The sequence below is a fragment of the Falco naumanni genome, chromosome 1 (assembly GCF_017639655.2).
Source record: "Falco naumanni isolate bFalNau1 chromosome 1, bFalNau1.pat, whole genome shotgun sequence".
NCBI lineage: Eukaryota > Metazoa > Chordata > Aves > Falconiformes > Falconidae > Falco > Falco naumanni.
In genome coordinates, this window is record NC_054054.1 from 94,189,794 (window position 1) to 94,213,816 (window position 24,023).

At 57.9% G+C, this 24,023-nt stretch overlaps 1 protein-coding gene across 1 annotated transcript; it reads right to left on the reverse strand.

Moving 5' to 3' along the window:
- Positions 1-80: 80 nt before the first annotated feature.
- On the reverse strand, positions 81-22,657 carry ACACB (acetyl-CoA carboxylase beta). The gene is given in 51 exon segments (XM_040607879.1): positions 81-1,415; positions 1,545-1,681; positions 2,343-2,513; positions 2,766-2,920; positions 3,597-3,709; positions 4,166-4,343; positions 4,666-4,801; positions 5,040-5,136; positions 5,328-5,424; positions 5,585-5,705; positions 5,789-5,932; positions 6,457-6,567; positions 6,780-6,900; positions 7,068-7,165; positions 7,509-7,778; positions 7,976-8,098; positions 8,478-8,633; positions 9,140-9,343; positions 9,951-10,106; positions 10,207-10,422; positions 10,500-10,539; positions 10,947-11,029; positions 11,208-11,315; positions 11,407-11,506; positions 11,958-12,040; positions 12,267-12,476; positions 12,586-12,675; positions 13,050-13,163; positions 13,252-13,365; positions 13,762-13,886; positions 13,967-14,055; positions 14,142-14,242; positions 14,638-14,826; positions 14,930-15,076; positions 15,641-15,775; positions 15,928-16,078; positions 16,156-16,301; positions 16,828-16,909; positions 17,521-17,624; positions 17,708-17,858; positions 18,316-18,479; positions 18,701-18,862; positions 19,117-19,287; positions 19,548-19,757; positions 19,943-20,053; positions 20,326-20,435; positions 20,735-20,833; positions 21,307-21,388; positions 21,568-21,677; positions 21,929-22,067; positions 22,532-22,657. Coding segments are annotated over 51 exon segments (6,777 nt in total). The 3' UTR covers positions 81-1,288.
- Positions 22,658-24,023: the final 1,366 nt, after the last annotated feature.

Here is a 24,023-nt window from a genome sequence, read left to right on the forward strand (position 1 = left end):
CTTCAGAACTGTGCTCACTTTATTGGTGGTGGTTTGGCTCCTGTACGGCAAGCATCAGCACCCCCTTCCCTCACAACGTGCAGTGACACCTTGCAAACCAGAAAGCATCTCCTAACACCCTTTCCACCCCCATCCCCAGGACAGGGAGACATCCCCCACGGACCCTGGTGAGACCCCCCCAACCCAGGCATAACCAAGGAGGTGTCCAACACCTCCACACCGCGGCAATACCAGCACTGCACTTGCACCAGGTGTCCCACCTTCCATCGCCAGCCTGCCTCCCCCTTTGCCAGCCAAAGCCAAGCCTGTGCCAGTGAAATGATGCACTGGCATGGCCAGAGGCACTGGAAAGCACATAAATTGTCCCTCCATGACCCAAGCTGATTAAAGACCACCTGAGAAGCAAGGTACAGGTCTGAGCAGACAGTTCACCCTGGCTCCTGCGCTTCAGCAGAGGAACCAGGTTGCTGGGGCAGGAGCACCCAGAGCCGTGTTCCCCTCCTTTCTGTTCTCTGCAGGCTGAAAGCACCTGGAGGAGTGGTGGCAGAAGCCAGAAAGGACATGAGACAGGCAAGAGGAACAGTTGGGTCAGTCAAACCATGGTGGGTCCATTGATGTTCTTGCTTCAACAGCTCCCAGCACGGTCACTGATGTCTTTTCTGGACCACCAGCTACTCATAGTGACATCTACAGATTGTTCCCCAGCAAGGGGAAGGATGAGGCAAATTGCTTCTCACAGTTCCTGAGTTTCTTATAAAACATCGCTTTGGGACTGCTTCTGAAGAAGGGTTTACATTTCCTTGTGCCAGTGCCTGCTCAGCCTCAACACGGCCATAGGGACACCTCCTCCCTCATCCTGCTCGCCTGTGGTGCCTCGGCCAGTTCGTACTTCCAGCTCCGTCCCATCTCATGAGATACATCTGACACTGGTGCCTGTTTTAAAGTCGAAGACCAGGGCTTGTGATTAAAACGCATCAAAAGATTTTAGATTCTGTTTAAAACCGACTTCTGCACCAGGTCCAGACTCCAGACTTGGGTCAGGACAAGTTTTTCTGCCAAGCTGCCCCTCTGACAAACAGCCCCAGTGCCAGAGGGAACTTTGCATGGATGGCAACACCATCTTCACAGCTTAAAATACAAACACCGGCACTCTTATTTAGGCACACGGGTAAGAGTTGAAGGCATCAGTTCAATGGCTGAGGAACCAGGTGGGGAGATGAGGTCTGGCCTGTGAGTAGAAGCGTGTCCTGCCCCACGGGGATTGCCCTGCACGCCGCTGGCCACCAGCTCAAGGAGGGCTGTCATTATCCACTGTCGACAGGAGATGGGCAACCTGGGCCTTCTGCGCACGGGTGATGTGCTGGGCTGTCTGGATGACGCAGTCCATGGCCACCTCGGGGTTGGCTTGGATCAAACTGCAAGGCAGACAGGATAACGTGGCTACCTTGGAGGCTGAAGCAAGAGCCACCTCACCTCCACCATCTGCTGTCCCCAACCTGGGGGACCGCATCACCATGCGCATCCCAGCTCCCACAGACGCTCACCTCCGGATGTGCTTGAGCACGTAGTCCCGCTTCAGGTACTTGATGTTCTCCCAGATGGCCGACCGGGTGCCATCATTCTCTTGCATGTGCTTCTCCAGCCACTCCACCACCACCTGGTTGTTGTCCCAGAGGTAGCCCTAGGGAGAGCAGCACCGTGGGCAGGGGGTCCTGCTGCTTGCACGGCCTGAGCCCCCCCCACTTTCTGCTGTAATATCAGGCTTTTTGCTCCCATGACAGAGCCAGGCAATGGGATATTTCTTCTCAGTCCTGCATATATGGCACAGCACAGCATGGCACGCTCCCCCACTCCCATGTAACAGCCACTGGGTAAAAAATTCAGTCTAGTAATTGAAAGGCAGGAAACCTTCGTGGACTGTTTAAAATGCAAAAAGTTAAGGTAAAACATGTTTCCTTTGCATGCCCTCGCTTCCCAGCTCAGCAAGCACAGGACTGACATGGCAATGCGTGTGTCACGGCAACTGCATTTGAGAGTAGCGCTGATGCAAAGACCCCAAGTCTCTCTTCTGCCCTGGAAAGCCCTACCTGATGGTAGAAAATGTTTATTTGGGAGCTACCTTGCTACCACTGCGCACCAGCACCCGACTGAGGTCACCCGATTTGAAGAGACAGCCCCAGCCTCAGGGCTGCTTGGCCACCCAGCCTGGCACGGGCTGCAGAATGGCAATTCCCATTGCACGTTTAGACCCTCAGGGGGGCACAGCCAACAGGAGAGCAAGGTGACAGCCCTCGAGACCCCCTGGCTGCAGGGATGCCTCAGGAAGCTGGGATTGGGGGTACCTTGGTGGTCCCTTCTGTCTCCATGAACCAGCGCCGTAGCATGGACTGAATGTGGATGTGGCTCAGCTCGCTGTTCGCCTTCAAGACCTCCGCCCTCACCACCTCCTCCAGCAGCAGCCGTCGCAGCCGCCAGTAGAGGAAGGTGCGGGCGTTCTTCCACTCCAGGATATCCTGCAGAAATGGGGGCAGAGCCTGGGCTTGTCTTTACAGAAAGACAACAACCTGATGTGCAGCGACTGCTCCCCCACCGCTCACACTGGTGGGTTTGAAGGCAGCTCTGCTGGGCTGAGAGCAGCACCCAGGGCAGGAACGGCACACGGAGCTGCAGCCCAGACCCCCAGGAAGGGACTTTGCCTCCCACCTTCGTGCTGCCACTGCAGAACTCCCTGTGCCAAGCCCCTTCCCACCGACGCCCTGGCTCACCGTGATGACACCTTTCTCCTGCATGCGGCCCGGGGTGTCGTGCAGGTCAGCGAAGTGCACAGCCACCTGGTAGTAGATGGGTAGGAGGAGCTCCTCCCGGGCCTTGAGCTGCTGCTCCAGCTCCCTGCGCTGCGCCTCGGACAGCTCGGGGGTCCCTGTGGGACATGCCATGCTGAGCAGCTCACCCACCACCCCTGTGTTGGGACCCGCAGGCCACCATGGGGTCAGGGCTCCTTTCTGTGCTCCTACCTCTGCCACCTGCACCAGGGGACGGGCCACCCAGCGTCATGTCCCTTTGCTGTGGCACATTTACACCCCTCCCCAGAGCCCAGCCACAGAAGGCCATGGCCACGGAGGGGCTGCGCCATGCTGGGTGCCTGCCACCAGAGAGGTGGGAGGTGGCATTTGCAAGGACTTTGTGGGACCGTGTTTTAGCAGGGTGGAGGGGCATGGGGGCAAGGACCTCTCAACACAGCCCCATCACTCGCTGCAGGCAGGAGCTGAGAGACCAGCGCATTAAAGGCAGCCTCTGAGCACTCTGTAGTGATGGTGTGCTGTCTCACCAGGTACTGATTCAGCATGGCCATCACCATCCTTCACCTCAAAACTCCATGGGAGGACTGTCCAGCACCATTTATGGAGCTCCCAGGAGATACAGGTGTTTGAAAGTACCACCACATCCTCTTGGCAGGCTCCACCATCAGAAAAGGCATAAAGAATTTCCACAGAGGACCATTAAAGGATTTCCCGATGGTTGCCACCATGGTGTATGAGCCTCACATTTTAACTTATTTCTACCAGTGCCCACAAGCCAGAACATCATTCCCTTACCCAGCTGTTCAACGAGCTTGCCATAGACCGTATCAATCCTTCTCATGGTCTTTACCAAATCTTTCTTTCTGAACTTGATCTCCACTGTTCCTCCAGGCTCCAAAATTCCTCCCCTGGAAGGAAAGTTTGCTAAAGCAGGGACTGGTCTGCAGGTGAGAATAAATCCTGCGACAAGAGGCCCAGGCAACTCTTTCTTCTAAGACTTAGGGAGACCTAAAAGGGTTTTGTTTCCAGTCTGGAATTCTTGTCTATCTTCTCACTCCTTACAGCTTGCTCCAATGTGCATTAGTTCAGGTTAGAGAAAAGACCTCCTGGCCCCCAGAACCATGGTTTACTCTTCTTTGCCGGACACAGGAGGATTATCCCCAAGGAGATACCTGCCATACTGCTCTCTAAGAGCCCTTGGAACTTTTAGCTGATGTCTTTGACTAACTAAAGGGTAAAAAATACACATCTTGAGCAACCAGGAGGTCCCCGCCAGCAGGACTATGACTCTGCAGACCCATGCACTGGCTCACATTTCTCCGCACACGGGCTGTGGAGGATGCACACGTGTTTTGGGTGCTGACCTGCTCTCCTTGTCTGCGTAGAGCTCCACGTACAGGGGGTTGATGGTGGAGTCGATGACCACCCAGGAGCCTCCCCGCAGCTCTGCATGCGGTGGGATGTAGACCAGGACAGGTTGCTTAAAATCCCGGAGGCTATCGACAATGAAGGCGCCGAACTTCAGCATTTGGTTGTACATGTCTGAAAGCCAAAGGGACTCAGCGGCTGGGTGCCCTGCCTGCCATGGGCCAGGTTATTGCCCCTTGCCTCCTCCTAGCTGCCCGAAGCCACCTCCTCCATTGGAGAGTCCAAAAAAGCATCCCAAAACCAGCCCAGCAGGAAGGCACCGAGCCCTGGGACCTGGGTCCTGGCCATGCCCCATCACCTCCCCAGCCCGATCCCACATCCCGGAGTGGTGCGGGCAGGACCCTGGTGGGCTGGGTCATCCCAGGACCCTGTGGGGTGGCAGGAGTGCTGGCAGTATGTCACAGCACGGCGATCTGGGCATCCCAAGCAGAGGTACCTTTCATGCCGCTGGAGAAGCCTCGCCAGTTGGCGAAGATCATCAGCGGGAGATGCTCCCGGTTGAAGTCCCGAATGGCCTGGGCTGTTTTAAAAGCAGAATCTGGAAACCAGACCTGCCCTGCCTGCTGGACTATCTGGAAAAAACAGTGAGCAGCAGCGCTGAGACGCGCACCAGTGATTCCCGGCACACTGCGCTGGCAGGTTGGCAGCACACAGTGTGAAAGAGCTGAAAGAGAACAAACCGACTGAGCACCCTTCACCCCACCAGTCTTTCAGGAAAACCAAGACACGTCAGAGGATTACGCTAAGCTTTTTGCCTGCTCTGCCCTCCTCCTGGCTGCCGCTTGGCCACACTAGGGTCTCCCCATGCACCTTTGCCTCCGAGTCTGGGTTGGCGGGGTCCGCAGGTATCGTCACCTCCACGGTGCGGGTCTCAACGGCGATGACACCCACAGGGAGACCTCCCAGCCTGCAGCAAGGCAGGGTGGTCTCAGCAGAGGCCAGATCCCCTCCATGCTGCACCCCAGCCCCACCAGAGAGGTGTTCCCCCTCCACCATCCCAAAAGCAGTGCCACGGCCAGGGCTCGAGTGGAGTGCATGTGGCCAGGCTCCCTGTGTCACCCTCTGCCCTGGGGCTCCATCCCCTGCTCCTGGCAGTACCTTGCTCTGCCGACCACAACTGTCTGAGCCCACGGCCTCATGATCTCCAGAAAGCTGCCCTGGTCGAAGAAGCCACTCTGCCAGGTCCCCTTGAGAGCTGCACAGCACAGGAAAAAGCAGAGCGGCACAACAGTGAGCACCGGAGGGCTCCCTCTGCACCAACCCACAACAAAAAGCACCTTCTGCACCAGGATCACGGGGGTTTGCACCCACATTTGGGAGCATTGCTGCAGAGGTCTTGGGTTGCCCTCGCTTACTTGGATGGGGTCTCCCTGCCAGCATCCACCTGGGATCGTAGGGGACTTTGGAAGGGACAAAATCAATTTCTCTGTCAATGGGGTCACTTATGGCAGTGATGGGCACTGGGCTCTGGTTATCCTGCAAGGCAGAGCCCCGAAGGGGAGGTCACCAGCCAGGTATGGGCTAACACCCCACACAGCAAACCTGCAGCATCCTCCTACCTTGGGCATGTACGAGAGCCACTGCAGGATGGTGTAGACCCCCTCAAAGTCATCTGGGACAGTGACATGGGAAACACCGTTATTGTGCATGATCTGCACACCTCCCAGCTGGTTATTGGATGTATAAACTTCACGTCCCAACACCTAGGCAGAATTGTTAACAGAAACGCAGATCAGTCTCTGCTAACACAGGAGCTGCTCCTTGCTCTGTTAGGTCAAACCTCTGTACAGGCACGTTCTCTCTGGTTTGAGGCTGAATTTCCACCTCTGTCTACCAGGCAGAGGCATCCTGCTTTAGATAAGTGCATCGGTTTAGCTAAGTAGGTTTCAGATCAGCTCAACCCAGTGTGATTTTGCCCAGAGATGGGTCCTGCCCCAGGGACCAGAGCCAAACAGTCCCCATGGCAGCTCTGCCATGCCACCCCCACCCCAGGAGCAATGTGCCTTGAGCTAGACCCTAAAGCAATACCAAACAGCTGCGGGGTGGCATTCTGCCACTTCTTGGTGAGACAAGCACAGTTGCAGCTCCCCTGCAGCTCCTCCAGACAGGTCCCATGAGGTGATGCGCAGGGAACTGCCACCTCTTCCCATGGAACCAGGAAGGAGCCCGCGCAGGCGGTGGCGTGAGGGACAGTGCCACGGGAGGACACGCAGCCGAAGCACGGTACCTTATTGAGGGCTGTGACACCAGTGAGGATGATGTGGGAGTTCTCCACCTGGATGACACGCTGGCCCAGCCTCACCAGGTACGCGCCAATCCCGATGGCACGACAGGTCACCTGGGCACACACACAAGGAGACATGGGGTTAGCAGAGGGGGAAAGGGCTGCAGCACAGCCCACGAGCACCAGGAGAATGATGCTCTGCAGGGGTTTGCACACTCAGATTGCACCAAGTCACTTGTTGCATCCTGTTATTCCCCCCAGGGCGACCTTAAAAGCAAGTAGGAGAGAGGGGAGGAGCGGAGCAAGGGAAAGGCCCGCAGCTGTACCATGCTGATGGTCACTATTTCGTCGTAAGCGCGAGAGGACTCCCCAGCGATGGTACCGGCCGCTCTCAGGTTTTCCACCCCAAATCCATTGTCCTTCCCAATGATGTCCAGGAGGACATACCTGTGGGGAAAGCAGAGCCATGGTGGTGTGGGCAGGACAGAGGGAAGCACTGACTTGCATAATGAGTCCAGCAGGATGCTGAGCCAGGATGTGAGAGCTGCATCCTGGTGGGATGAAGGGCAGGGCTTGAGGTGGCTCTGCGTGCCCCCTGGGATAGTGGAGCTCACCTGGACTCGCCTCCTTCCTCCACATGCTCACAGTGCACAGAGTTCGTGGTGCTGATCCTCGTGTAGTCCTGGGGAGTCAGGTACAGGTACTTGAATCCCTGAAAATAAAGAGGAGGAGGATGAGTTGTAGAACACCCACCCCACCATGCACACACTCAGTGGGACATGGCCCCTCTCCAAACCCCACCCAAACCCACCCCAGGCATCAACAGCAGCTCAGGGGCCAGGGCTGGACACAACAGCCACACCAGCACTGGCACCTTTATCTCCACCCCGCTGGGAAGAGCCGAGGGAACCATCCCTGTGGCACAGGGGGCAGGTCTGGGCTCACGCCCCCGCACTGATCCCGCAGTTTTATGCCCAAGTTCAGCTCTGGTCCTTCCTTGCCCAGATAAGTCCTTGTTGTTTTCTGTGACGGCAGGAGGAGAGGTGCCCACACACCTTGTAGGGGTCCTCAGGGTCCACCCAGGCCACCTGGAACATGTGTTTTATCTCGTCAGCAAAGCCGATGCGGGCGCCGCTGTTGGCAGCAATGTAGATGCGGGGGATGCCTTCGGACCGCGCCAGCTCGGAGGCCCGCAGGAAGACCAGGTCCTCCTCCGGCCCGAAGGAGCCGATCTTGTGCGTGATGTCGTTGCAGATAAGCACGATGTCCCGGCCTTTCGGATACTCGGGGGTCTTCAGCTTCATTTTGAAAGCAACCATGCCCACCTGCCCCAAAACAGCACAAAGTCACAGGGCAGGCTCTTCCAGAGCAATGGGGTCTGGGCTTCAGGCTGCATTTACCAACAGACAAAACGCTTGCTTGAGGAGCATCTCCCAGGCTTTAAACACAACCGCTCCCACCTGCCGGAGCACAGCTTTCCCCGCCCCCCGCTTCTCCCCATTCCCAAATCATCCCCTGATACCTCATTCCCTCCAGGGACCCTGTTCATCTGCACAAGCTGCCCCTGCGAGTCCAGCACCAGCTCAGTGTACGTCAGGATGTCCTTGGGGTACAGCTCCGAGGAGCCCCACAGCTTAAAAAGAGCCTGCAGAGACATCGTGCACAGGACGAGCTGAAAGCACGAGGCTATCACCGGGCACAGACACACACTCCTGCAGCAGGCTGGGGCTTGGGGGGAGCAAAACGTGGTGTCAGAGCCACCCCCACCCCCCGCTGCAGATCTCCTTGCATGGGGCTTTCTGGTCACGTTATCCATGAGCGCAACTACAGCAGTTTGCAAGAGCTAGGAATCAGTTTAGAAATACTTCATCTAACCAAAAATGTTGGGGCTTGAGCTCTTTTCTTTTTCTCATTTGCCAGCTCAGGGGAGAGGAGTCTTTTCCCCAGATGGGAATACCTGGGGAGGGTGAGGAAGGAAAGCAAATGCAATAATTTGGAGCCTCTTTCTGCTCAGCCAGACTCACCTGCCTGATCATCTCTGGGAAGTCATACACGTAGGTGGTGCCCAAGGACTGCGCCTGGAACCGCTTGGCCTGCAGCAGGTCCTTGGTGACGTACGGGGTGTTGATGAGCATCCCGTGCTGCAGCCCTTGCTTGTCCCCATACGACTGGAACATGATCTGGAGAGAAGGGCAGAGTGTTGGCTGCCTTCCCTGGCGGGGAGGGAATGCTGTGCTGTGGTGCAAGAGCCCCACAGGGCTGGAGCGCTGCTGAGCTTTCCCTGGCCAAGTTGCTCGTGGCTGTGGTTCTACTTGATCCAACATGATTTTCCACCCCGCTCTCTGCTGTTGAGGGGACAGAGTGCAACACTGCTGTGCTGCAAGTACCAGTAGTACCCTAACGCTGACCCTCACCTCCCAGCCCTAGAACTGCACACCAGCAACACCTCGAGGAGCCCACCTGGATGGAGCTCAGCACCATTTTGGAGCAAAGCATCACTCCAAGGAGCCCAGCTAGCTGCAGCACGAAGGGGAGTGAAAAAGGGACAGTCCTGGGAATGCTGCTGCACAGTCCTGGGGGCTCTGGGACAGGCCAGCAGTAGGAGTTTTGCAGAAGCCACCCCACAGTTTCTGGTGGGTGGTGGTCGTTGGGTTCCTGCTTGCAGCCACTGCCTGTAGTTACTCACACTGCCAGTGCTGGAGTCCCTCACTTCCTTGTAGAGGCTGATGTCCAGGTAGTAGCCGGACTCGTTGGTCAGGAAGAGGCGGATGGGGATGGCGGTGGCAGTGGGCGTCAGGCGGATGTTGATCTTCACCTCAGCCTGCAGGACACGCAGCTTCCAGAGGCGGCTGCCGTAGCGCATCACCATGGACCGCACCGACTCTTCGATCTGAGCATGGGATGGCAAAGAGATGGGTCTGTAGCCCAGGGGACAACCCTGTCCTTGAGACGCAACGCCAAGGCTGGAGCAGCCCCATTGCATCTCAGCCTCAAACAGCCATTTCAGATTTGCTTTGGGCAAGCCCCTTCCCTCTCTCCATCTCTCCATCCATGGAGGCTCGTGCTGCTATCCAGCCTCTCCACTGGTGGAAGGGAAAGACAGCGCCCCATATCCTCCTGAACGGACACAGCCCCACCCCTTCAGACTTCTCGCTGCCCAGGGAAGAGCCTGTGTCTCACCCATGTGCCCTCCAGTGACCTGCCTGCTTGTCCCAGTCTGTACAGAGAGCCCTGAACATTGCAAAGTGTGACATCTCAGCACCTCCCCAGCAAACAGTCTGCAGCGAAGCTCTGGCACAGAAATTAAGCTGCAGGAGCCTCTGGGGCTGCTGAATCCATCCCCCATCCAGGATCAGGTGAGCAGTGGATAGGACCAGGTCTGACAGCGAGCATGGGGGGTGACCGCCCATCCATACAGTGGTACTGAGCACGAGGGGTGATGCAGCATCCATCCCCAGATCAGCAACACACTGACAGCAGGACACTGAGAAACACACCTTGGAGGGGTCCATGATGACTGTCGGGACAAAGTTGAGGAAGATGTGGTTGCAATCGGTGCGGACAGCGGTTTTGTTGAAGGCCACCTCCAGCTCATCCATCGCTTCCAGGAGCAGCCGCTCACCCTCATTCTGCAGGTACTCGAAGGACGCCTCCTGCAGCGCACCGGGCAGCTCAGAGGCAGCCAGAGCACCCCCTGCCCCCGACATGCACCCACCGCTGCCCGCACAGCCGGGGCACCCGCCACCGCCTTGCCTTGGTGATGAGGTCCGAGTGGCGCACGATGGCGCGGATGAAGAAGCGGTAGTCGGTGGTCTCGGCACCTGCCTGCACTTTGGCAGCCCCCAGGTAGAGATGCATCTTGTGGTTGGCGCAGGGAATGGCCGTCAGGTCAAAGTTGCGCATGCGGCTCAGCTCCAGCTGGAAGGCGAGTGCCGGCTCCAGGTGCCGGTAGATACGGTCCTCTGCAAACTGGGGTGGCATGGAGGGGTGAGCCAGGCATCCCTCAGCCAGCGCCGGCCAGGCTCCGCGCTCACTGCAGCTCTTACCTCGTCCCTGGCTCGGAATGTGAAAAACTTCGGGAATTCTCTCTAGAGCAAAGCAGAGGGAGAACACAAAGTGAATAATCCTGGCATGCAGAAGATTATTCCAATTATCACTGAACTCGTTACAAAAAATTTAAAAAAAAAAAAAAAAAAAAAAAAAGCAGCCTTGCAGGCTTCCTCCTCCCCCAAAGGGAAAAGAGCTGGGAACAATCGATGCTTTTTAAAGGCAGGTTAAAGCTGTGGTGCAGCCATGCAAGAACCACATGTTACCGGAGGCATTAGCAGCATAAAGGCTAATACAGAAGATAAATCACTCATTGAATCCCTCATTAATTAATTCCCAGCTCCTGATGCACAGTAGGTACATCCATCACTCAGTGCTATGTCTATAAGGTACTTATAGATATTTCTAGGTGTTTTAGGGAAGCACAACGTGTCTAAAGTCACTGCCTGGCGGCAGCTCAGTCTACACTTACCTGCTGGGCAATGAGAAACGTGATTCTCCGGAGACCACAGTCAACAAGGACATTTTTCTATGTGGAAACAGAAGACTCCACCAGTCATGAAGGTTTAAACATCTCCACCAAGGGAGCAAACAAAACCCAAGCCGGTGCCACAGGGTGCAGCGTTTTGGGGAGCACTGCAGGGGATGAGGCAGTGCTTTGGGGTTGGCAGGATCTGCCAAAAGGGGTTCTGGCCCCAGCGATAGACCTTCGACTGGGCAAAGGCTCTGAAGATGGGCACCAGCTTCTCATCTTCCATGCAGTCAGCCCAACGGAGCGCGATGTTGAGGATGTGGATTGGCTCCTCACGGACATTCTGGCAACAAAATCCTCTAGTCAACCCTGACCACTAGCATCACTGCCATCCTGGCACCACCTGGGGGGGTCAGCAACAGCATCATGCCCACCTTGGTGTCCTCCTCTTCATAGATGGTGGCTCGCGCCTCACTGAAGAGCACGCTCTCCGAAGGCGGGTTGGCGAAGCAAGAGATCACTTCATTGAAGTTCCTGCCCAAACGGTGGGGATGAGGTGACAAGTCAGAGCATCATGCCCACCCCCTGCCCGAGGGCAACAGCACCAGGGACCTGCTGAGGCAGGGACGCAGGTACCAGTGCAGTGGGCTGGGGGCATGCACCGGCTCAGCTGGGCTCCACCAGCCCATAGCAAAGCCACAGCCCATGAAACGCAGCTCTGAGTGCTGTTAATAAGCAGAGATACTTAACCTGTGCCAGGCAAGCTTCCCCCAGGCTCCACATGTCCCCAGAGCACATGTTGTGTTCCCACCAGGTGCCTGTCATACTGAAAATACCCAGTCCCAACCTCTGGCTGTGGGCGGAACGGGAGCTGCCCCAAGCACCGGCCAGCTGTGGCTCTTCCCCACGGTTTTGTTCTCTAACGACTGCAGCAGCCCCCAAAAGGCACACGCACGACCAGCCAGGTGTGTTCCTACATCCCCACCTTGTGAAGTCCTCAAATCTGTCGAAGGCCACCATAGCTCCCATCCGCTGGCTCGGGGGACAAAAGCCACTGTCCATGAAGAGCTCGGTGCTGTGCCGGTCCAGGTCAGGGTTAGAGATGCTGATGGGGATGGACATCCTGCGCAGGGGAGCAAGGCAGCCATCACCCTCCACCAAGGGGTGGAGGCAGCGCTCTCGAGTCCGACAGGGACCACGCAGGTCCCACATGGGACCCTAACGAGGAGAGGGCTCATCCTGCTCCACCGGCAAAGGGAGAGCACGGCAGGCAGTTCCCGCTGAGGGTCCCCACGTTTTGCATGGGGGAGATGATACAAACCCAATAGCTTTGCAAAAAGGACCGTGTCCAGGGGAGCGGGCCAGGCGTGCAGGGCCCCTCGTACCTGTTTGGGTGGGAGGAGGGCAGCATGAACTGGAACTCCACCAGGCAGGTGCCATCCGAGAGCTGCCGGTGCTGCAGGCTGTTCAGCTCGTAGGCAATGTACCCGCGCCGCACGTACACCTGGGAGGGGGGTGGCAGGAAGTACCGCCGTGCCCCCGTTCCCACTGCACGCATCCAGGCCCCCCCACAGAGCTTGTGTGCCCCCCACGAGCCCCCCCAAAGCCCTCACCTCCAGCGCTGCCATGCGCACCACCTGGTTGCTGTGGTAGAAGAAGGCGGGAAGAACATCGAAGATGGTGGTTTCTGAAAGGATCAGTTTCTGGGGGAAGAAAGCAAAATTAAGGGCAAGGATGAAGTGGGACCCCTTTGCCCCATGGCAGGATTGGGGAGGCATGTTCCAGAGAAGTCCCTCCGTGTGGGGCTGTACAGGAGCGTGGTGCCATGGAACACCCAGCCCACCACAGGGACACTGCCAGAACCAGACATGGACCCACATGTCAGTCCCCCACCAAATGGGGTGAAAAGCAGGGAATGGGTGCTGGCTGCAATAGGGTGCACACGCTCTTCTGCCTCACACAGGCACCAACACTGCAGCAGGGCTTTGATTGCTTTTTTGGCTATTTTTAAGGTCGAGCTGCTTGCAGCTAGACCTGACCAAAGCCACCCTTCATGGAAAAACACGCAATTCCCAACCTTCAGGTTCTCAGGGCAGTACTCGTGTCCATACATGTTGATAGCAGAAAGGAAAATGGACTCTACTTGGTTGTGCCGCAGCTCGTAGGAGGGCAGGTGAGAGGCGATGAGCACCTGCATGAGAAGAGACAGCTGGGAGCGTGGGGGACAGGGACAAGGATAGGGACAGGGATGGGGACGACACAGCGCAGCACTTGCTGACCTGCCGGGCTCTCAGTGCCACTTTGGAGTGCTCGGTCTTGCTGAGCTGTGTCAGCTCGTGGAGGATGGCCATCAGCTCATCCGTCAGCGTGGAGTCATGGCCACACAGCTGGTCCTGCAATGCACACACCACCACAGCTCGGCTCGGGCCCCTTGCTGCGGGATGGCTTCATCCTGCACCCCCAGCCCCGCACGGGCAACGGGGACAAGAGCCAAGGCACTAAAATAGGCAAAATGTTGCTCTTTGAATCAGGCACAGCAATGCAGCACTACAGAGGGGAGATAAAGTCCCGCTAACGAGGCGGGAATGGACACTTGAATGCAAAACCCAATCCCTGGGGATGCTTTAAACAGAGGAGCAGAAAAGTCGTTTCTCAGGTGTCTGCCCCATTTCAAGGGGAAAGCACAGATGTGACAGCCACCCACAGCCATGTCCCATCCCACAGCGAGGCAGAAGTTGCGTTTCCCCCACCATCAGCCCTTACTTCTGGTGTCTCAGGGCTGTACTCACAATTAACATGGTCACCAACAGGTTCTTCTTTGCCACCTGGGCATGAGAGAAGATGCTCTCCAGCACGGGGGTCATGTCAGGTTTGCACTGCTCCCGCAGGCTGATGACACACTTGTCATAGTGAGCTGTAGGGCAGAGCATGGTGAGCCCCGCAGACACCCCCAAGAGCCTCACAGACCCCAGTGGGGAGCCCCCGAGCCCTCACCATGCTGGAACTGTGTCTCCACTTGCAGGTAGCGCCGTAGCAAGTCCAGCACCACTGCCTTCATGTAGCCACGGATGCCGCTGCGGTACCTGGGGAGCAGCAAGCCCAGCGTGCCGCAAGGATGTGGTGGCAAGAGGGGGACCGGGGGGGGGTCACAGGCAGTGAGGGGGCTCACCTCTGCACCAGCTGCACCAAGCTCTGTGTGTTCATGAAGAAGACCTCCCGCTCAGCCTTCCTCTGCAGTGTAGCCGCATGGGTGTCCAGCACGTTGGCGATCTGCAGGGAGAGGGCACAGGGTACAGAGCAGCTCGGGGCTAGCATGGCCACAGGGCTGCCAGCTCCCTGGTGTGTGTGGGGACAGGGCTGCTGCATTTTGTTTGGGGTTCCCCCCCCGCAAGAGAAAATTGCAAAGCAACCAATAAATATGGAAACAGAAATATGAAACGCAAATATAAAACCCAGGTATATAAAAATATTTTAAAAAGCATAAAAATGCAAGCGTAAAAACGCAAGTGTAAAAACGCAAGTATAAACCCACAAATGTTTCCCTCACTCATTTAATTTTTTATAATATCTCTTGGTAGGACAAACACAGGCAGCCACTCCTAACTAGCCCCAGCCAAAAAAGAACCGAAGGCCGAGCCGGGGCGCGCATCCCCCGTGCCGCTCACCTGCTGGCTGGGGAAGCGGCAGAGCACGGAGGTGATGTTGCTGGCGTACTGCGCCATCACCTTCCGGATCGACTTCTCCACGGAGAGGGGGATTCTTCCCGAGATGCTCGTCATGATCTCCTGCAGCTCCAGGAGGGGCAGGGAGGGATCCCGCAGGGTATTCATCAGCTGTGTCACCCACTCCTTCACCTGCCGGGAGCAGAAGCTGGTGCTGCCCGTGCCCACCGGTGCACTGCCCGTCTCGCCACCGTGGCAAACACGAGCCAAGGGAGCAGGACACCCAGGCACCCACCTTGGTGCTGAAGTAGGGCTCGGGCAGGCAGTACCCGTTCATGATGTTGGTGAGATTATCTAACACATTGCGAAGAACCTGGTGCTGCTTCTCACCTGTGATGGGGAGGGTCTGCTGGGCCGGGAGCCCCCCCATGAATGGCTGTGCCTGGAGAGAGCATGAGAGGTGGGTTGGCCCAGGTCCTTGCCAATGTGGGACAGAGCCCCCCCAAAGAGCTGTGGCTGTCCCAGAGAAACCCGCACAACCCCTCCAGCGTCTGCTTTGGGTTAGATATAGAGGAAGCACCTAACGTACAGCTTCATGTCCCTGCCAGTGCCCCATCATGAAAACAATGTAGGAAAATTGGAGATGCCGAGTGTTACAGACACACTGCAGACACGTGCGAGCCTCTGCGTGCTGAGTAAGTACTCACGGGCTGCTCACGCAGAGCAATGCTGCGGCACACGGAGCAGCCACTCCAGCACAGCTGGCTGGGGGATTGGCCTGGTTTTGGCTGGGATGGAGCTAATTTTCTTCTTAAACCATGACAGGGATGCGGCATGGCCATGTAGGTGCCACCCTGTGCCAGCACGGGGACACAGCCCTGCTGATGCCCCAGTGGGGGCAGCTCCTCTGTTTTGTCCTCCAGCGAGCATCCTCGGTGTCCTGTGGGATGCTCCTTGGGAGGGGGCAGAAGGGAACAACAGGCTGGCTGGCCCCCAGTGGACTCACAGGCTTTACTTTGGTGGGATCATCCAGCTCGAGCCGGGCTATGACGCAACCCACTTCCAGCTGCGCACCTGGCCGCTTGACATAGTGCACCCGCCCGGCCTCCTCCACCATCAGCGTCATGATGATCTTCATCACCTGGGTGAGGATGAGTGAAACTGTCACCAAGACAGCAGCTCCCACCTGCTGCAGAGCACCTTGAGCATCACGGTAGCATTGGTGGGTTTCATCTTTGCTGTCCACCAGGATCGCGGGAACTGAGTTCCTGCAGGCTCTTCTGCAAAACTCACCTCAATCTCCGCAAAAACATTCCCCTCGGCCACGTGGCCACCATCTTCCACTGTGTACTGCAGCAGCTTCCCCGCAGAGGGTGAGCGCAGCACCGTTGGGTCCTTCTCCTTCTCGAAGTCACACGTTTTGTTGCCGATGGTGATCCGATATCTTAAGGAGAGGGAAAGGTCTCGCCAGCCGGCTGCCGGGCAGTGGGGAGAGCCGGTTGGGACCCAGCGAGGAGCTACCTGTCAATCTCCTCCTTCATGTAGGTGGTGTAGCTGTTGCTGTCGTAGGAGAGCAGCAGCCCGCCGTCGTTCAGCCGGTGCACATCTATCTCTATGTGGGTGCTGTTCATGATGATCACGTACGTCGTCAGGGACTGGCGAGCAACCTGCGGGGGGCAGCCGGGGAGAACTCGCAGTGCAACCCCCCGACACATGTGCCACGGCTTTTCTGGGGGCTGGGAGGGATGGTGGGGGGGTGAGGAGCATCTCTGCACGTTTGGTGCACAGGCCAGTGCAGGAGCAGCATGCTGCCATGGGATGGAGTTGTGCCGGGGAGGGCAGGAGGCAGCAACCTCAGGCTGCACCGAAGAGCTGGGTCAACTCGCAGCCCGGAGGCGGCTTAACTCACGGCTCACCTGCTGCTTTTGTTATGAGTAGGGAGTTTTTGCAGAAAGGTCAGCTAACTGGGTTTAAACGCAAGAATAAAGGTCCTTTTTGAAATTCAAGGCAGCAGGGTGTAAGAAGTTGTCTGCCTAGTTAAAATGAGGTTATTAACCTCATGTTTTATGTTGCACATTTTTAAAGGACAACCTCATATTTATGGCACCTTTCTCCTTCAGGACAAGAGCACACATCCCTGTCCCCGTAAGAAGCACTGCAACTGGTTTGGAAGGAGCGTGGCCCAGCCCTCACCTGGAGAATGTACTTCACACCTTCATAGATGAGCTCCACATCGACGATGTTCAGCAAGGAGGCTGCCGGCAGCACCTGCCCCCTGAAACACAGCGGACGGCTCAGGGCACCCCAAGTCCTGCTGGCCTGGCGCGCTGGCGATGAGCCAAATGTGCCAGATGTCAGAGGTGCTGCTGGCATTGCGCCGCGTGGGCTTTGAGCTGACCGTTGGAGGACGCGAAGGTGACCGAAGGGGAAAAAGCATCTGCTTTAAATGACCCACGTGAGCACCTTATAAAAATGCATCTGGAAGCAGGCCAGCCCCTGGCAAAGCATGCTCCGATAAGGGTGCAGGAGAGAGCCCCAGGTGTCCTCCAAGGCTGGAGGAATAACCTTGACATTCAAGTGCAAAAACAAAAGCAAGCTGCGTTCAGCCAAGCCGCTTTCCCTTGAAAGCTGTTTTCCCAACCATGTAAAACTTTTCCCCTCCTCCCGATAAAGCAATAGCTGAGAAGCCGGAGCCGTGAGCCACAGCAGATATTCCTGTATCTTGGCTGCCACAGCCCTACAGCCTCCACATTTGCAAAGATTTTGCAGGAAAAGCAGCAAGGACGATGGCCCAGGGAGAGCAACACTCTGCTCTCCATGCTTGCTGTCCTTTAGGACGTGCACTGCCTGTGCCCCCCATGCTCCCCGCACGGCCAAGCCCCGCACCTCTCCAGCGAGTGCAAGAAGTCGGTCATGCATGTCCTGAAGGCAGCATCCGCCACGTTCAGGGCACCGCAGACGACACCCAGCATCGTGTCTGGCTTCTCTGCCTGTGCGGGGCGGAAAAATAACAGGGTTTGGGTCTTACACCAAGAAAAGGAGCAGTGACCTCGGAGGGGCCCGTCTGCCCTACCTGCACTTTCTCGGCGATCAGATGGTCCAGCCAGCTGGTGTCTATCTCGTTGTTCTGGAAGCTCTCTGTCTCCAGCAGCTTAATCAGATACTCCACTGTGGTGCGGAAATCCCCACGGATAGACAGCTCTTTCAGGGCGACCACCATGTTCCTTTGGGGGAGCAAAACCCTCCGCTAACAACCAACGAGGATACGCTTGGCTTTCAGCAGAGGAACCCGGGGAGCCACAGGGACCGGGGTGGCGAGCACCCGAGCCCTGGGCATCCGCATGCCTGGATGAAACAGCCCTACGGTCAGTGCTGACTTAATAAAACACTTAAATACCCCAAACAGACTCGTTACACGTTGCTCAGTTACTGAATGAACATTGCTGCTCACTGGCGCTAAGCACCTGCTCAGCAGATCACTACAATGTGTCCTTCAGGATGAGGTGGATGAACTGGGTGGTAACACCACCGCAGCATGGAAACTGGCTTTGGCCAGTGTCCGCAGCACAACCAAGGGCACTGTTCTGGTCCTCTCCGATAAAAGCCACTTCTCCCAGCTCATGCACCAACTGCAAGCCTTCCCAGGGACACCTGCTCTCCACCCCATCCCACCACACTCACGAGATGGCCTCCTCCCGGTTCTCTCCCCACGAGAAGCAGTGCCCGAACTGGGAATCAGCAAATTCGTGGAGCCCTCCGGCCGCTGCCACACTGAAGTACCCCCAGACGTTCTTACTGCTGCGAAAGTTCAGCTCCTGCACCGTCCCCGAGCTGGGCTTGAAACCCTGGGTGAAGACAGAGCAGAAGATGTGGAGCAACCAGGCTTGAGACTCACGCAGCGTAACCAGGGGACCCCGTGCTGGCTGTGCACATGGATCTCATCGGTCCAGTGGGTTCAATACCCACAATGTCCGACTGTAGGGAGGACCGTGCCCAGTGCAACCCCACGGGTCGGAGGGTCCCCACGTGCGGGGCCGGTGCACGAGAGCCTGTCCTGCTGGCTCACCTCCTCAGGGTTCTCGCTGGTGATCCGGGCGGCGATGACGTGACCCCTGGGCACGGGGGCGTTGGTGGGGCTGCAGAAGCAGATGGGCGTTTCACCCCAGGGGCTCTCCCCGTACAGCACCCGGATGTCTTTTATCCTGTGCAAGGGGATGCCCATTGCAATCTGCATGAGAAACGAGGAGGGCTTTAGCTGCCGGAGCAAGACTTGAGCATCGAAATTACGGGAGAAATCACCAGATGGTCTGAAGGTAGAGTGAGGGGAAGAAGCACCACGCTGCAGGCAGCTGCTCCCAGGCAAGGTAGGGATGCTGTACTGCTTCCACCTGCACCCCACAGCTTCCTGCCCAGCACCTCTCCCTAAATTACAAAACTGCTTCATCTAATACACCTCAAAGCCACCCATGTGCACTCAGGTACCTGCAGCTGGGCAGCAGGAAGGTTCACATCTGCGATCATCTCTGTGCAAGGGTGCTCCACTTGCAGGCGTGGGTTCAGCTCGAGGAAGTAGAAGATCCCGTCCTCACCGTAGAGGTACTCAACGGTGCCCGTGCTCACGTAGCCCACCATCTGGGCCAGGCGGATCGCACACTGCAGGACAGGGTGGAACCGCCACGGGGAGTAACGACCCCCTGTTCACCACAGCAGGGTCGGGGTGTCCCGAGCAAAGCATCCTTGCATGGACCCAAGGGAAAAAGCAGGGCTGGGGCTCCCTGCTCAGCTCGGGGGGTCCCTCCTTTCCTTAGCAGCTTCAGGTGCCAAAACCCACAACAAACCCAACAAAGACCAGAGGACCAGACCATGTTCTGACTAAAACCTCGTGCTGCCCTAAGACCACCAGGGCCACCCACCTGCTCCATCACCTCGATGACAGAGGGTGCCGCGATGGTGACGGGTGCCTCCTCGATGATCTTCTGGTGCCTGCGCTGGATGGAGCAGTCACGGCCGAAGAGGGAGATGGCGTTGCCATACCCATCCGCCAGCACCTGCACCTCCAGGTGCCGTGCGCGCTCTGCCAGCTTCATCAGGAAGATGGCAGATCCAGGTGCCTCTGCCTGCACCTGTAGCGAGGAAAAGGGTTGTGTTCTGGTATCACCCCCCCAAAATTCACTCCAGGATAGAGGCAGGACCTGTGGTGAGCCCAGGTGGGGAGCACGAGATGCCCGCAGTGGGAGCAGGACCCTGCTGTGTGCCCCTAGAGGGGACAGGGCTGGGGAGGGGGCTGGGCGGTCCCGGCACCTCTCACCTGCCGAAAGCAGGTGCCAAACTCCTCCACTGCCTCCACTTTTCGGATGCCTTTGCCCCCGCCACCTTCTGCTGCCTTGATCATCAGAGGGTAGCCGATCCTCTTGGCCACCTGAGGCGGGTCAAGGACTGCAGTGACCAAAGTGCTTTGGACCCCAACCCATCACCCTGACAGTCCACCCTGCCCCATCCCCATGCATTGCTGAGCAGGATTGCCCTGGATTGCCCCGGGCCACACATCCATGCAGAGGGACAAACTGCTACTGAAACTGCCTTGCATCACTGTCATGTGTGCTGGGAAGCCAAAAGGACCATGGCACGCAGGTTCTGAGGAGAAATGATGGTGGACAAGAGACAACCAGCTGCCCACGGACTCAGCTTTACCTCCAAACCTTCCTCCACATCCTTCACACAGCCCTGTCTGTACGTCTCGAGGGGGATGCTGATCATCTGCTGATGCTTCTGGTCCTCCTCGGACCACTGGGCCACCAGACCTGCAGGCACGGTCAGGGCTATGGTCACTGCTGGGGTGGCATGGCTGGCGTGGCACGCTGGCTGTGCCCAGGGAGTGGGGACCCCATGTTGGCACATGCCATTTCCCCCGTTTCCATGCACCACACCCCCAAAAAACCCTCTGCCTGAGCCAGAGCTGGTGGGCTGCTGTGGGCTCCCCAGTAACTGCAGCCAGCTGGGGACCCCAGCCCTGGTGCTTGCTTTGGAGGAGAAGGAGAGGCAGGGAGGAGAGAAATGGGGGAACAGGAGGGGTGTGCGGGGCTGGGGAGGAGGCACTTACCACTCCCGCTCCACGGCAGTGTGGGGATCTGGACCGTCTGAGCCACAATGGTGGAGGCGACTTTGTCCCCCAGTGCCGACATGGCATGGCTGGGGGGTCCTTCAGACAGGGAGGGAGGGGGTGAGCTGAGCCAGCCTGACCAGCCAGCCCAGCCCCATTGCACAGATGCTGCAGAAAGCTGCTCCCCACCAAGCCAGCACCATCAGCCCTTCTGCAAAGAGTGGGAGCACGGGAAACCTCCCGAAATTCGCTGCCCATTTCAGGATGGAGCTCGACCCTTCTCCAAGGGGAGCCCAGGCTGTCCCCTGGCTGGGAAGCCCACAAGGTCTGTTCCCACCCAACGTTCCTCCACGAATGCTGCATCAGCATTAGAGGGAAACCCCAGAAAACAGCAGGATTCCCGGGACAGCTCCAGGAAACCAGCCTGGGCACTGTCACACCGCAGGGTGGACGTGCCAGACCCATGAAACGGGCATTGCCCAGTGCAGCATCCCTGTGGAGCGAGCACGCGTGCACACACTAGCCCGATGCCCACTGCTCCCTCCGGCACAGGGAAGGTGGTGAGACCTTACCTAGGAAAGCTATCCCATTTTTCTGCAGCAGCTCTGGCAGCTTGGGGTTTTCCGAGGCATGTCCCCAGCCAGCCCACACCGCCTGGCACAGGAGAAGGAGCAGTGCGAGCCGTTACCTCCCTGCACGGGCATCCTCCTGCTGGCCGCAGCGTCATGCCCAGCTCCTCCGCACGGAGGGACGTCACCCCATTTCTGCGCGCCCCTCTGCCCTAGCAGCTTCCCCCAGCAAAGAGGCAGGATGCCCTTGGGAGTGGCTGCTACCTGGACTGGGATCCGTTTGGAAATGTCCACAATCAGCTCGACGTTGGCGTAGTTGTTGTTGTTGGCTCCCCCGGGGACGGGCACATAGTGATCTGCCATCTTGATGTACTCTGCAAGACAGCACATGCTGGTGGTGGGAGCAAGCCCCCCAACCTGCACCCCACTTGCATCCCATCCCCAAATCTGCTGTCCAAGTGTAGCTGGAGAGGGGGGATCATTTTACTCCTGGATCTGGCTGCACAGGAGGAAAGCGTGTGACCCCGCGCTGTGCAGAGCCCCCTATATCCCAGGTGGCATCCACGCTGCCCCAGCTCAGCCCCAGGGTGCAGAACTTCCCTCGTTGGGATTTTTTAGGAATTACCTGCATTAGCCTTGAGGTCTTCGGGGGTGACCATGACCACGAACCGAATCGCACGCTCATTTCGGAACATCTCGTAGGCCCACCGGCGGATGGAGCGCATGCACTTGACGGCAGCGATGCCATTGTTGGCGATGAGGACCTGGGGGGATGGGGGTGCAGGGTGTCAGGATGAAACCTCTCCTTGCTGCTGGGATGCCAGGCTGGGCATATGGCCCCAAGGGATGGCAGCGGATGGCGCAGGCGGCGAGCAGAGCAGGGCAGCTGTGTTAACTTGGGTGCTTCGCAACAGTCGGTCGTACGTGCCGATGGAGCAGGAGGCTCCTTAAGAGCAGCTTTGGTGCCTGGCACTGGGGCTAACGAAGGACAGAACTTTGGCCTTCATTTTCATCTGCCATGCAAAGCTGCTGCAAGCAGCTGCCGTGCCAGGGCAGTGTTGGGGCGGTTTCCCTCTCCCAGCCCATCAGGGTGGGTGAAGCTGGGGGACAAACAGCTCCGGGCTGCCATCGGTCCAAGCCTGGTGGGCATGGGAGACTTCGGCCACACTTGAGGATGCTGCTGTGAAAAGGGATGACCCACCCCCCCAGCGAAGGCAAGGGGAAAGACCTTCTCAATGACGCAGTTGCCCCCGAAGCGGGTGACGAACTCTGCCGGCGAGGCGACGGTGAAGTCCCGTTGCAGGTCCATCTTCCTGTGCTCGCGGCCCCTCTTCGCCAGGTGCAGCCCCGACATGCTAGGCCTGCAGCGGGGTGCAACAGCCATCAGCGAGCCCATGGCCACACCACCAAACCTTCGCCAGGTGCCACGGGTGCTGCTGCTGGCTCAGGCTTCCCTGGGGGGGTCGGATCGGCAGGGAGCCCTGCAGCAGTGGGCACTGGAGACCAGACTGCGCCCCCTCCATCCGCCCTTTCTTCCAAGGAAAGCAATAAACCCCTTCCCCCTGGTGGCATGTAGGGAATGTTGGGGTTCACCTCGCTACCGGCTCCCTGTCAGGCACGGGGATCTCTCCAGGGACATTTAACACTCACTGCAACGCCGCAGAGGAAAACTAGCTTTGGCTGACTTACACAGGGCAAGCAATTTGGGGTGAACAGAGCGTAGTTTGCAATTAAAACACACACACACACCAGCAGCTGTGAGGCCATGTGGATTCAAACACCATGACAAGCAGATTAGCAGCCACGAGGGCTGGACTGAGACCCCACTGCACCGGGCAAAACCCCCAGGGTTTGCATTTGAGGGAGCAGAGAGCTGCTAAGGGTTTTTTGGAAGTATGTTTGTGTACAGAATGCTGCTACCACCGCAGCACAACCATGCCTGCTTCTGCACTGCTCCCAGCCTGGCTGTGGCTGGAAACGTGCCACGCTTCGCTCCGTGGCATGAGGAACGGGGAAGCTCTCCCAGGGGGCTGAAACACAGCACAGAGCACAGACCCTCCCTCCCACTGCCAGGGATGTTATATGCACAAATGCCCCTCTGCAGCAGCCAAGGTCTGCTGCAAAGCCCCCCCCAGCTCCCAGTTCGTACCCCATTGCAGAGCTCTATCTATCCCCCACGTCCCGGCCGGCGGACGCCTGGAGCAGCCCAGCTGGGTGGGGTGTGTGGCAGGAAAAACAACGGGTACCCGGGATGGCACGGAGCATCCTCCCCTGGTGTCCACGCAAGGCAAGCGGAACCGCTGCCTCCAAACCCCACACCAGGTCTCCGAGGGGTGCAGCTGGAGGTGCCCCTACACGACCAGACCACCCTGGCTATGTGAGGGTCGCTGAAGGGGGAGTGAAGGGCAGGCAGCGCTCTACCAGAAATCTTGCAAAGAGCCTGAGAAACCTTGCAAAGAGCCTGCCGCACCGCTCCCGGCAGCTGCCTTGGGCATTGGCTCTCGCACAGCCTGCAGCCACAGCAGCCGCAGCTCCTCGCAGGATCAGACCCCATCCTGCCCATGCTGCCTGCTCCACACCCCCAAACCGCCTCCCCACACCGCTGGCTGCACTCACCCCTACCATGGTTTTCCACTGAAGGTATTTCCATGCTCTCCAGAGTCTATTCCTTGTTTCACAGCCCATCGTGCATCCGCAGCTGGCCGGGCCAGCCCCTCTGC